Source organism: Podarcis muralis, chromosome 1, assembly GCF_964188315.1.
Source record: "Podarcis muralis chromosome 1, rPodMur119.hap1.1, whole genome shotgun sequence".
NCBI lineage: Eukaryota > Metazoa > Chordata > Lepidosauria > Squamata > Lacertidae > Podarcis > Podarcis muralis.
Genome location: NC_135655.1, coordinates 64,960,665 through 64,974,645, shown reverse-complemented (window position 1 = coordinate 64,974,645; position 13,981 = coordinate 64,960,665). Strand labels below are relative to the sequence as shown.

Here is a 13,981-nt window from a genome sequence, read left to right as displayed (position 1 = left end):
TAAGTATTACTCAAGCATTATAAAACAAACAAAAAAAAAATCCTTCCAGTAGCACCTTAAAGACCAACTAAGTTAGTTCTTGGTATGAGCTTTTGTGTGCATGCACACTTCTTCAGATACACTTCTGTTTCAGTGTATCTGAAGAAGTGTGCATGCACACGAAAGCTCATACCAAGAATTAACTTAGTTGGTCTTTAAGGTGCTACTGGAAGGAATTTTGTTGTTTTGACTATGGCAGACCAACACGGCTACCTATCTGTAACTCAAGCATTATAAGTCTTACAACAAAAGAAATACTGAATGCAGACTTCCAGTCCCCTGTATTTGTCCTTTAGGATTCTCCCCAAGGTATCCCCTTCTCTCACCAGGTCATGACCCTCATAGGGCCTGCTCAGCATCCCTCCTGAATGCTTTTGTCTTGCTGGAATGTGCCCTTGAACCCAGCTCCATTCTAGAAATTCCAGAAATTGGAAACACAAAATTTCTACGTGCAGGCACACGTGCACACACACACACACCTGTCACCATCACGTACACATCTATTCTGGGATGGAGTTTCAATACCCTGAAACTAGCTGTGTCTGCAAACGTAGCGTGTGGGGGATTCCTAGTCTACTCGTTGGAATTCCCGGCGTCCAGGTCTACCCAGCGAGCGAGCGAGCGGGGGTGGGAAGAAGAGAGATGCTTGGCAAGGGAGCAAGGCTCCCAATTGGTTGAGGTTGTGAAAACGGACTGAATCGGCGACTGAGAGAACGAACTGTAAGCTCTGTTCCATTCGGTCAAAGCCAACTCCTGCGCTCAGCGTGCTTTTAACTAAGTCCATGCCTCTTGTACCAGGATCCGGCTTGGGGGGGTCTCTTAAAAAAAAGAGGAGCAACATGGGCGTAGCTGCCTCCCATCAATAAAAACACATAGCAAACTGAGGTTCTGCACCCCCCCCCCCCAAGAATCCTGGCTACGCCCATGAGGAGGAAGAAAGGCGCAGACCACGCCAGCCTACCACCTCTCGCAGGTACTACATGGTAGGTGTAGAAAACCTTTGGCCAGATGCTGATGAACTACACCTTCCATCAACGCGGGCCGTTGGCCACGCTTCCCGGGGCTGATGGGAGTTGTAGTTCAACAACATCCGGCTCCCCTCCGCCTACGGTATGCCGAGGCGTCAAATAGCGCCAGCGGCTTCCTTCCCCCGTGATTAACCATCCTTTCAACTTGTGGGCGCTTTCCTTGCTGCCTCCCCCCCCCCCCCGCCTTCTTTCCCAGCATCCTCTTCGCTCAAGTTCTGGTCTGTTTGTTGGCTTAACCCTTCGAGCGCCGCTGTCCCCCCCGCCCCCTTTATCGTACTGTGCCGCGAATTCCTTCCTTCCTTCCTTTTCCCAGCAGCCCTTGCGCCATCGCGCTTTCCCGGTTGGCCCCGCCTCCACCCTTTACTGAGGAAGACAAGAGTTGTGGGGCGGTTGGGCCGCCATTTTGTTCCTCGGAACTAGGCAGGAGCGGCACGCAGGGGGCAATTTGGTGGGCTGCCTGGCCGGCCGGCTAGCTTGCTAGGTGTGCGGGGGTTTGGGGAGGGGAAGGAGGAAAGAGGCGTGGGTCAAGTGCACACATTAAATACCCGAGGCCGCTTCTTCCCACCCCCTTCGGGGGCCTGTTTCAGCCTGCCATGTCTGGAGAAGCTCCCGCCGGCGACCAGGTGAGCGACCAGGGCCCTCCCGAGCTGAGCCAGTCTCACTTGGCGGGGGACTTGTTTCGAGGGCGGGGGGAATAGGGTTGGGCCTGGTAGGACGACCGAGGCCTGGAAGAGGTGAAAATGGCGATTTTCAGGGTGGTACGGGGTCGGGCCTGTGTAACGTGCGCGCCTTTGTGCTGCGGCCTCTTCTCAGTTTTCAGCCCTGCTCCCCCAGTTCGTAGAGCCTGTTGAGTTTCAGAATTTAATATTTCCCTATCTTCCAACTCGCCCCAGTTATTTCTCCCCATTCAACTCAGTAGCTGGCTGGAACCATGACCGAAAATGCTTGTTTAGAACCCAGCCCTTTCGAGCTCCCTGTGCCCGGTAAGGGTATTTAAGATTGAGATTTATCCTAGTATTAAGGCCTTAATTTAAAGCTGATCCAGTGTGCACTTAGTCGGGAGCAGGCTCCGCTTTGTTCAGCGGCCCTTACGAGAATGTGTATAGCGTTGAGGCCTTAATGTATTTTCCCTCGTGGACTTAATTGCTCGGACGCTGAGGGGGCGTCTTCCCATTCAAATTTCCACGTGTGAGATAATAGGTGAATGCTTACAACTTTATATTACTAGAACGCAGGAAAGCGTTATTTAACGCACTGCGGTTTCATGAAGATGGGTTTAAAGGTTTGTACAGGTTTTGTTTTAGCAAAAAACTGTTGAGTTCTATGTACCCGATTTTGTGTATTCAAAGTAAAGTGGGTGTGGATGTGCTCAAAAGTTGAATGAAACTGCTTTAAAAATTTATTTTTAATAAAAGAGTTTAATATTACAGAAATATTATATTATGGTGTTCTTTGTGAAAGACACTACTTTTGTGTGTGTGGGGGGGGTACCTTTAAGGTTATAATTGTATCCAAGGTAGACATATACTGAAGGCACTAGCCTGAATCCAAACATCACATGCACTGAAGTTGTGAGGCCAGTTTGTGTTTCTTAAAACAGAAGCCGCCTCCCAACTGTGTGGCAAATTACTGTTGAGGTTAGAAACATAATATACGATATAAAACAAATAGAACACAGCTTTTCAAGTGAAGGAGGTTCCATAAGCCCTTTAGCTTATTTTTATTTATTTGGTATTCACATTAAATTTGCAGATCACAAAACAAACATAACTCTGCTTTTAAAGTTAGGATTGCAGTTAATAATTCCTTCAATACATTTTAAATAACATATGCCACTGGTTTCTGAGGAACCAAGTGGATGCCAAGGATTGCTTCTTGTTGGATTTATTTCTGGTGATCAGATATAAAAGTTTTGTATGTGCATATGGCTAGTCCTTCCTGAATGCTTCCTTTTTTGTCAGCTGGGGAAAAACTAAATCTTTCTCCACCAACTATTCTGCCTGTGAAATTTTGCTTATGTTCCTTCTTGTTAGTAGTGCTCTTTGGTTGGGTTTGGGTACATCAAGGTACCGTAATATTGGACATGGCAGGCTAAATTTCACTAACCAGTCTAGTCTCCTATAGGAGGAAGTAAATTATTTTGGCAGAGTGCATGAAACCAGGATGGTAGATGGTACTATAGTTTGCTTTCCTTCTGCGAAGGTGACAGAGTTTCTGGAGAGGCATACCTGCTCTTATATAATACAAACATAAGAAGAACCCTCCTTCTGTTACTTGAAAGTCCATTGCATTTCCCACAGAACATACTGCCTCCAAACTGGAAGGATCCCTGGTTTTCACTTACTGTTGCAACAAATAAAAACAAATCCAAGAATCTTTGGATGCAGTAGTCTGGATGAAGGATTGTTAAAGGGGGGGGGGTTATCTTTTAAGCCCTGTGAACCTCATTTTATCCAACCTGCTGCCTCAGTAGTACAAGCTGAGAAGTGAAGCTGGAGACATGGCTTAGACTCCTGTATATCCACTGCTGCAGCCTGGATAACAGAAGGAGCTATGTTGGGATGTCTTCCTGTTGTGCAGTTATTTATTCCAGCCACAGTTTTTTTTATTTCACTAGCATGGGAGGGGTAGGCCTCGTGATTCAGCAGGGGCAGGAGTGAAGTTGAGTATAACTTGAACATTCTCAAACCCATTCAAGGAATAAATGTGTGCATACACCATATATTGGAGCACACTGTTGCTTTTGCTTTGAGACAGAAGTTGCCAACCAAAGTGTTGGAAGACAATTTCAAATCTTGTTGAAGTTCTTTTCTGTAGAGCAGAGCTTTCCAAACTTTTCACATTGGTGACACACTTTTTAAACATGCATCATTTCACAACACAGTATTTTTTGTGACAGTTTGGAAAGCTCTGCTGTAAAAATACAGGCAACTGTTTAAAATCCCTGGTCATAGTATCACAGGCTTGGGAAACTGAAGTGAAACAGTAGTTGCTAGCAATACCTTTACATGGAAAAGGATTCCAAATGTCTTGGTTGTATTTCAGTTTAGGAAGAACAAAGTTAAGAATAATTGTATGAAGATGCATGTCCTACTGAGTCCAGTGGAACTTCCTTGCTAATAAATGTGCAAATGATTTTAGTTTCTGAAGAATTTATAATAAAAAGGAGAACTTATCAGGCTATCTGTCTCAGAACTCAGAGTGTGGGATCTGCTTAATATAAACATAAACACTACAGTTTTGTCTAATCCAAAGCAATGTTCACCAGCCAAAAACTGTTCGTGTATGTTGGATAGCATGTTTGCTACATAGGTCTCAGGCTCATAATCTCCATGGTAGGTCTGCCATAAATCAGTGCAATAAGGCAAACATGCACTGGTGTTCCAGCATTGGTATTCTTAGCACTATATGTGGTTTCACATATCACTCTGGGTTGAACGGACCATTGAAATGAAAGTTCTCTACCTAGGCTAGAATTTGGACAGGTGTCCTTCCCAACCATCTATGGGCTCACATCAAGGGGCATGGCTCCTGACCTCAGACTCAATTCAGTCAGTGGATCACTCATGGGAATGCATGGGAGTTTGGGATGCATTCTAAAGTACAGTTCATGTAAGGCAGTGGCAATAGCCCACAGACCTCAATGTTAATTGAGTTTGCATCTTTGACTATTGTCTGAATCCTCTGCAATGTGCATAGGTTCCTTGACAGACAATAAATGAGGAAAGACTTAGGTGAAGATTGCCACTCTGTAACCGAGTGGTTTTCAAACTTTTTAATATGGTGCCACAGGCAAGTGGAAGGAGTATTAGTATACATCACACTTTATCAGTGCTCTGCTCTCCTCCTCCCTGCTTATGACCAGTTCAACAGTACAACATCAGAGGAAAGAAGGAAGACGGTAAATGGCTCATTCACTGGTTTTCACTGCCATCAAATAAATGTTGTTAATTGATCTTACAGCAAAGCACAGTCATTTTTTACCTCATTCATTCCCACATAAATTTTAAGAATGGTAACACTCGACATAATTTTTGTCACCTGGCTGGGTTTAACATTTTGCATTTTCATCAGCTGTAATACATTTATGACTTGTTTAAAACTCAATTCTTGAGCCTGTGTTTGAATACTATCCATTCTCTCAACCCAGCAGCAACAGTTAACCAGTCAAGGAAGGTTTTATAATGTGCTTAGTTAAGGTAGATTAATGTAAGAACATGCTATGTGTACCATTTCCTTATTGTGTTGTTCCAGACAGCTAATTTCATCAGTCCCAGTATGTGCTGCTCCCATTTCTAAGGAAATGGAGAATTGCATAAAATATCTGAAGCTCAGAAATTACACAAGAGGTTTTATGACTGCATCTTTTTGTTAATTGTATAACTGTCCTTTCTCTACTATATCTTGAATCAGTTGATTCATTGAAGCTTCATATTTCAAACACACCCACTTCTACTTCTCACATATTCCCCAGTTTGGAAAATGTCTGTGCGTGCATCATTGGTTGCTTAACCTTGTTCTATTTTACTACAGTGTTCATTAACTAGGACAGTAGACAGGGAGCTGTCTTTCTTGACTGAGAAGAAAGACCAATAGTGAATGTCCAAGTAGTTTTGCTGTCCTGTAGAATGAATACAAAGGCAGTCCTCCAGCCACACATGTATTGCAATGGGAGGCAGCAATGTGCAGCTGAGATTGAGAACTCATATCTGTTGATCGCTTTCTTAGGCTTGGAAGGGCAGATAGAGATTTGTTCTTTCATAATAAGAAGTAGCTTACTGCACCTCTTTCAGTGAGATTCTTTTGCTTCATGCTATTCACACTTAAATTATCATAGGGTTGATTGATTTAAATTGTAAAAAAGACCAATTTAAATCATAGATGTAAATTGTTTCTCATTTTTGGTATTCATATATTTCCTGTGCAATCATGCATGTTTACTGGATGCTGTAACCATTAAAATGCATTGATTTGTTCTTCGCTTTCTAGGTGCCAGTTAAAGATGGTAGTTCCTAGGGAAAGGTGATAGAAAGTAAATGTTCATGTTCAATAAAGAATAAATATTCATAACTAAAGAACTGAAAAAAATGCAAACTGAAATAGTGGGAGGCATAATAGAGATACAATAGCATGTAGTGGATGATTAAGCTGGGATTCATTATGACAACTCTTGAATTCTAGTACACATAACAACTTGCTATACTGGGTCCATTAGGAAATCCACAGTTATAAATATACAGTACTTTTAATATAATACAACACTATTAATCTGTTGTTGTTGTTGTTGTTGTTATATATCTATCCTCAGTGGACCCCTCCCAGTGCTTTATCTTTTATTCATTTTTAAGGACCTTGAATTTTGTTTTTGATAGTTGGTCATGATTCAGTTTTCAGAGTAAGTGTAGACATATGGGTGTTAAATCAAATTTCTTTTTAGGCAGGTTATTATTTTTTTAAGCCGCATGTTACAAATAACGTTTAATTAGAATTATTTTAACCACCCTGCACTGTTCAGCTCCACATATCACATGCCTCTCCCCATGAAGTTTGTCATGCCTGTCATCTTTTTTTCTTTCTTACTACAAATCTGAAAATGAAATGCAGGTTCCCTAGTCAGAGAGTGCTGTAATAAGGATTGCATGTTAGATCATGCATTTTCATTTGTAGCCCGTAGGCATGTGAATATAGTAGAGGCCCTGCTTTTAGTCCCACCCTTGACGTTACTACCACTTTCTGTAACAGCTGTATGGTGTCTGTTTGTAGAGGAATTTCAGTGTGAAAGTACCTGATTTTGTGGCTCTGCACAATTGGGATACCCACACAATTATCAGATTACTGTAACGTACTCTAGGTTGGACTGAAAATGGTTTGAAAGTTGCAACTGGTTCAGACCATTCCTGCCGCAGTTTTGACTAGTTCAGCCAAGTAGAATAAAGTAACGCCTGGCTGCCTATATGCCACCAAGCCCTATTCAAGGTGGTTGTGTTATTTATTCTGGATGGCAGCTAGTGTTGTGCCAATAGACCTCTGCTCAGACAACAGGACTTCACTTTCCATTGCTGTTCTGTTCAGCCACAGACATCATTGGGTAACAAACCTTTCCCTTCAACTTGAAGGTTCCCAAGGCAGCTGCAACATTTCATCCTACCTGGGCTGCAAGATCTACTGGAGATGCCCTTGCTATTCCATGTAGAGTCCTATGGGAGAGGGCCTTTAGAATGAATGCCCTGCCACAAAATTGCAATTGACACCAACTCTGCTTTGTTTTAGATGCTAATTAATACTTTTTCATCCAGGGCTTTGTTAGTGAAGGTGAGTTTAGTGGTGTATTGTGGCAGGAACAGATAAAGTATTACATGCTGTAAATCTAAATTTATTGTTATTTTTGCTTTTGAGCAGCTCTTTGTATTTTAGGTAAATAATAATGATGATGGGAAACTGTCAACTACCTCATAGATACTGGCCTGCAAGACTGCAGTCCTCTAATACACAATGTAAGATAAATAGGCTCAACTAGAATGTTAGTTTTTCCTTCTTGTGTAGCTCAGCCTTAAGGTTATACTGCAACCATAGTTGCTAGCATTCTTGAGTGTTGCCAAATCTTAGTGCTACTTGATGTATCAGTATACTGCACCCTTTCCAAAGTTAGATTCAACTCAGTCTTTAACTGTCACTATTAGTTTTTCAAAATTCCATATATAGCTAGACAACTATAAATATGCAAAGGTTTGGAGTCTTCCCAAATGACTGAACCTGGCACTTACACACTGTATAACAGCTAGTGTAGACAAGCTCTTTTACTTGCTTCATATTTTAGATTATAAAAGAAAATACTAATTTCAAAAAATATCTAGGCATACGAAGAAGGAAGCTTTCTCATTGGTTTAATATGGGTTGCTTGTGTGTAGTATCTGAAGTGTTGCATTTTTATTTTTATTTTTTTTAGTTACACAATAATGGGCTGCATTCTTTAAAAGAACGGGGAGTTATTACTACAACTAATAAGTCCTGTGTCTTCAAACTTACCTTCTGTCATAGCTTATTCAGAAGATCATAGATTCATGGGATTGGGAGGAAGTCCAGTCCAGTCACCTTACGCAAGCTCTTTGAAATCAGAATTTATTTATTTATTTGATGATAATTTGTTACTTTATTTATAAGAAGAGCACTCTTAAATCTTTGGAATCCAGTGTCAGGGTGAAAATCTATTGTTATCCTAAATTATTTTGAGGCTATATAAGGAATTACTGTACCATTAAGAGAGTACTGCCAGGCAGCAAGATGGGCAACAGCTTTATGTAAAGCAGAAAATAATAAAATAGTGTAGAATTGCAGATATTTCATTTAAATTGTGTTTTTATTTGTCTTCTTCCTCCTTTCCTCCTCAGTTTGCATTGTAGACCAACAGTTTAAAAAGTTTCTCTCAAAGACTAGAAACTTGTTAAAATAATTTTTAACTAGTGATACTCTGTTTTTGTTGTTGTTCGGGAGAAGGGAAGGAGCTATTCAAATGTTTTGTATTCCAAGACTGAATCAAACATGCATGTATTATTCTTGGTACTAATGCAGAAGACTGGTGATACCTATTACAATAACCTTCAATTTACTCTGTTATTTGAAACCTAACATTTTGAGCCATTTTTTACATTGCAATGGAGAGCTTTTCTGTGGACTTGATGTGTGATTCTTGTGCATACGCATCAAAGTACTACTATGGAAAAACTTGTAGGCTGGCATATATTAATCTAATGATTGCTATGGATATGTGAACATTGATGATATAGCTAGCAGATGGCATTGATTTTATTAACATATTTATATACCCTTTTAACCAACTACTTTGTGTTTTCTAGGCTGCTGAATATGTCCCAGAAAAAGTAAAGAAAGCTGAAAAGAAACTAGAAGAGAATCCATATGACCTTGACGCTTGGAGCATTCTCATTCGAGAGGCACAGGTTTAGTGACATAGGATTACATTTCCTTATCAATGGGTCCACTCACAGTGATTGGTTCTGAAGTAAATGTCAATACATTTTTACATTATAAATATTGTAAATATTTATTGGTTTTCAATTTTTAGAATCAACCTATAGACAAAGCACGGAAGACCTATGAACGCCTTGTTGCCCAGTTCCCAAGTTCTGGCAGATTCTGGAAACTGTACATTGAAGCTGAGGTTAATATTTTCATTTTCTTTCTTAAACATATAATAGGAATTTAAGTTGGCACTGAAACATAAGTTGTTAGGCACATACACAAACTCAGGTAAAGGAGGGATTGAGCATTTCTTAATTCTGTACAACAGGTGAAAGGGGGTAATTAAAATTATTTCTAAATATTTGGGTCTCTCTATGATCTGATGATTGTTGCATTATGGACTTGCAACAACATTAAAACCGTTTCAATGGTATTGGAGTGCTTTAGCCTTTTATTTACTTGTCGTGTCAATTTATTGCCTCCTGTGTCATTTATTTAGAGCTCCTTTTTCCCCATAAAAATTAACAAATGGCTTTGTGATTTGTTGGGCTCTAACATTTTTATTATTATTCCTAGGCTGTTTCAGTTTTTGAAATGTTTGCTAGAGGGGGGTTGGAAATGCATATTTTTATTTGAAAATCACTGAATGCGTTAAAACATAAATGAATTATGCAAGTCACATTTTCAAGTACCTGTTTAACAAAATATTTCATAACCAAAATGAATAAGCTTTTTATCCTGCTCTGTTAAAAGTGCATAGGATGAGCTGAAATTATGGATAGCATGCATTCTCAGAAAAACATCTTCATAATAAAACTTTATATAAATATGACTTTCCCTGGCATGTGGAGATGCATGTCATAGGTTTTTAACATTATAATAACTATAGTATTTATGTTAAATTAGAGTAAACTTAACTCTTTATCTAAAATGGTAAGTAAAATAAGTTGTTAGGTGTTGTATGCGGCATATAATATTAGTAAGAGAGTCTCAAGTATATAACTATTGTAAGACTGCACAGACTATATGCAGTTGAATGTTAAGTGTGTTAAATGTTGAGAGATTAGTCTCTCAGAACAGACCTTAAGCACCCTCTCTGCTAATGCAGGTTCTCAAATGTAAGGCAGCCTTTTTAGAGATGTATTCTCTACACCCTGCCAGCAGCATGTGCTGATCCATACCAGAGGCAGTGGGGGTATTGATCATCCATACTGATGATTAGCTTCTCTCTTTATCTGTGCTGATTTATCCACAGGTAGTATCTGACATGTTTGTTCCACGGATGAAAGGAGCGTTCATGGAAAGATCTGTGCCATGAATGCTACTCTTGTTTATTCTGTTAACAGAGCAAAAACGTTGAATGCGACCCTATTTTTCTTGTTTTTATGTGATGTGCTTGGTCATAGCTTTAGGCTGTGGACTTTCCCAGTTCTTCTACTTGTCTTCAGAAGGCTTGAAGAGCTGTTGGTTTGAGAACCCTTGAACCCTGGATTTAAAACTTCATTATAATAGTACACTTGCCTATGTGAATCCAGTAGGCAATATTGTCCTTTCTTAGTGGCCAGTACTCACACATTGTAAACTGTTACAGATAGGTAGCCGTGTTGGTCTGCCATAGTCAAAACAAAAAAAATTCCTTCCAGTAGCACCTTAAAGACCAACTAAGTTAGTTCTTGGTATGAGCTTTCGTGTGCATGCACACTTCTTCAGATACACTGAAACAGAAGTTGCCAGATCCTTCTACTATATAGAAGGATATACTATATACTATATAGAAGGATCTGGCAACTTCTGTTTCAGTGTATCTGAAGAAGTGTGCATGCACACGAAAGCTCATACCAAGAACTAACTTAGTTGGTCTTTAAGGTGCTACTGGAAGGAAATTTTTTTGTTTTGACATTGTAAACTGTTAGACATAACCGTGAAGGGCAAAAGTAGATAGGGATCCCATGCATTGTCAAAGTCTTAATCTTCAGTAATACTATTATAATTTCTTCTGGAATCTTGGAACATTCCTGCCCTCTCATCTCCCTGCACACTCCCTGCTCATTTTGTAAATTTGGTTTGATGTGTTGGGGGACAACCCCTCCCATCCACCCACCCCAGAACATTATTAGGAGTAGGCAAGGAGAGGACAAGGTAGTGAAGTTTTATTGTGCACCTAAAAGTCCTTGCACTGGCAGAACTATTTAGTTGGATACTGCCCAACATTGGCAACCCTAGTTGTAGATAATAGTTTATGGTAGAATAAGCTGGAACATTCACCTTTAGTATTTGGACAATATCCAGGATCCTATGGCCTGATTGAACTACCAGGGCCTGTTAGCGGACATCTGCATAGGGACTTCTGCTAGCAACTCAAGACTTTAACCCTCTCCTTCCCCAACGTGCCACACAACCGCCTTCAAATTGGCTTGGGGGTGTGTGAAAGATGTCCCGCCTCTGAATAGCAGACGGGAGGAGAAAAGAGATTGTTTCCTTGGGGAAGAAAAATGCTTCTACTGATAGAATGTTTTAAAATGCACAGCATTGAATTCCTCCCAGTGTGCCATCACTGTCTTCATATGCATTTCAGCTCTCTCCTTCCAACCCCGTTACCCCCCCCCCCAAAAAAAACCTCTCCCTTCAGTGGGCTGAATGCCTTTTAAAAGCAACACCCATGAGCAATGAGATGGGTAATTTGTATCAGAAAATGTTTAGTTTCCCTAGAGAGCATACTTGTTTTACTTGTATTTAGTAAATAAAGCTAAAACCTTTGAAACTCCCATGCTTCCTTAATATTATATTTGTAATTGGTACATTTTTACTAATGAACCCACAAAACAAAAAATTCTGTCCCATATCACTTCCCATGAGACTTGGGAGACTGGCAATGGAAAAGAAGACAGGACATTTTTTCATTCTTGGGCCCCTTTGGATGCTCAACCCATGGATACATGTCAGACCAAAGGTACACCCAATAATAATAAAATGTATATTCTGTCTTTTCTTTGGAGGGGAACTGGCTAGAAAGTACTCACTATGTTTGTACTTGAAAATAGGATTTATAAGCTGTTGGTTTACATAGTGGATTTTGACTTTACAAGTATTTTGTATGTCCCCAGTTTTCTTGAGCCATTACTGCCGGCCTCCATATGAATTAAGGTTGTGGAAATCTTCTTTTGACTCCCATGCCTATGACTACAGAAGCATTGTCCAAGCCACTAAAGCATTGTCTTGTCCACTCACTCATAAGCATATAATTACAGAGCAAAATGATAGTTAAGTCTGACAAACTTCTTATCCACAAATATTACCTTGCCCTGGTCCTTTTACTGCCTTAGAATTATAATGGGTTACATGTTAATGAATTAGCATTTTAAAAGAAGTAATGGAATTTGTCAAATTTAGTTCATATGCAGATTGTAAATATCTTTAAATTTTAAGACTATAAGAAATATTGTGTGTCTTATTCTGCTGATTTCGCGCCTCTAACTCCTATACTGTTACTATCTTCCTGTTGATAGTCTTAAACACATTGTGTGACAGTAAGCCTTACTGCTTTTAATGAATCCTTTAAAAATGTCCTTAATCAGTTTTAATTTGAAAAACCCATAGGATATTTTTATTTCAGTACTTTCCAGGCAAAAATCAGCAGATTTCTTGAGATACCTTTTGGCCCAATTACTTCGCTAGTCACATTAAAAATGGTGATACCCAATGCAATTGACTTCATGCAGGAGGATATATCCTTTCTCTCCTCCACCTCAGGAGTGCTCCCCCACCCCCTTGTTGACCTCCAAATCTACTCCAGAGGGTTAGTATTCCCATTGCATAAGTGGAAGTTGTTTCCACTGGCGAATGGTTCTTGCTGGATGTCACCATGTAAAGGACTGAATTTTGGGCACATTGTTTTCTGCTGTGCCAGTGACACTAGAAGGATTATGTTAAAAAATATGTGATGTGTCAATTCCGAAATGAAAAATACACTCTGGGTTTATTTAGTCCTACCTGTGTCACTCAGTGGTTATAAGTAGTATTAGGATGTAGGTAGGAAACAGGCACTGTCTTCGCCCCCTAAAGCTTTATATTACTACTCGTAGTATCATTTACTGTTGGAAAAATTGCTGTTAATATTCTGATTTTCTAACATTATGAAAAGAAATAATTAATTTCTTGTAAGTCAACTCCAAAACTTTGCACACAAACAAAATTTTTGTTTGTCATTCTGCCTTTGTCTTGTCAGGAAATAGGTACATGGCATTCCCTTTTCTGTCACTACTGCTTGATAGAGTTCTTCCTATGTGTATTTAACAGATTTTGCATCTATGAAAAGTTGTGTGTGTGAGTTGAGGAGTGATGATGTATTTGATTGGGAAGGAACATGAATATTGGGCTGTGCCAATCTCCGTCCAATTAAAAATTGGTTGTTTGACACCAAGGTAGTTAAAATGTGTTCCTGCATAACCAGGGATAGTTTGTGCCAGCTTGAAGGTAGATAGAGACTATAACTTTCAAGGCTACTGCTATGGGACAAATGAGATGGGAACATCTAGCTCCATCTATGTCTATTGTTGTCCATGAAGCAGCATCGGCTAGGTATAGAGAGAATCCAGGACAGAGCTAGGCCATGGAAGATTCCTCTTCTTCCATCTTATCCTGTTTTGCCTGGATTGTGTCCCAGCAATGCTTACCTCGGTGCATTACCTGTTGCCTGGCGATCCTTTGCTTCTAAAATGTAGTAAGGTGTTTGTATTGCTCCTATACTCATTCAAACGTAAGAGTCTTTACTTCCACCTCTTCATCCAGAAAATACCCTTCCTTACAGTCTTTTTGTTGCCATATTTTATTCTCTTGCCACATCATCTTGCACATCATAGTGCAAGGTACAGGTACATTTTTATTGCAGCCTTATTTATCTTCATCCCATGTTTGATCATCCTTCTTTGTGGTTTCTT

General features: G+C 39.9%; 1 protein-coding gene across 1 annotated transcript in view; it reads left to right on the top strand.

Moving 5' to 3' along the window:
- The first annotated feature begins 1,426 nt into the window (after positions 1-1,426).
- CSTF3 (cleavage stimulation factor subunit 3) overlaps positions 1,427-13,981 on the top strand; it is a 54,488-nt gene continuing 41,933 nt past the window's right edge. Inside the window, exons 1-3 of the mRNA XM_028730413.2 lie at positions 1,427-1,690; positions 8,921-9,022; positions 9,148-9,243. Of these exons, the coding sequence (XP_028586246.1) occupies positions 1,661-1,690; positions 8,921-9,022; positions 9,148-9,243 (228 nt within the window). The 5' untranslated portion in view covers positions 1,427-1,660. The remainder of the gene's footprint in view (positions 1,691-8,920; positions 9,023-9,147; positions 9,244-13,981) is intronic.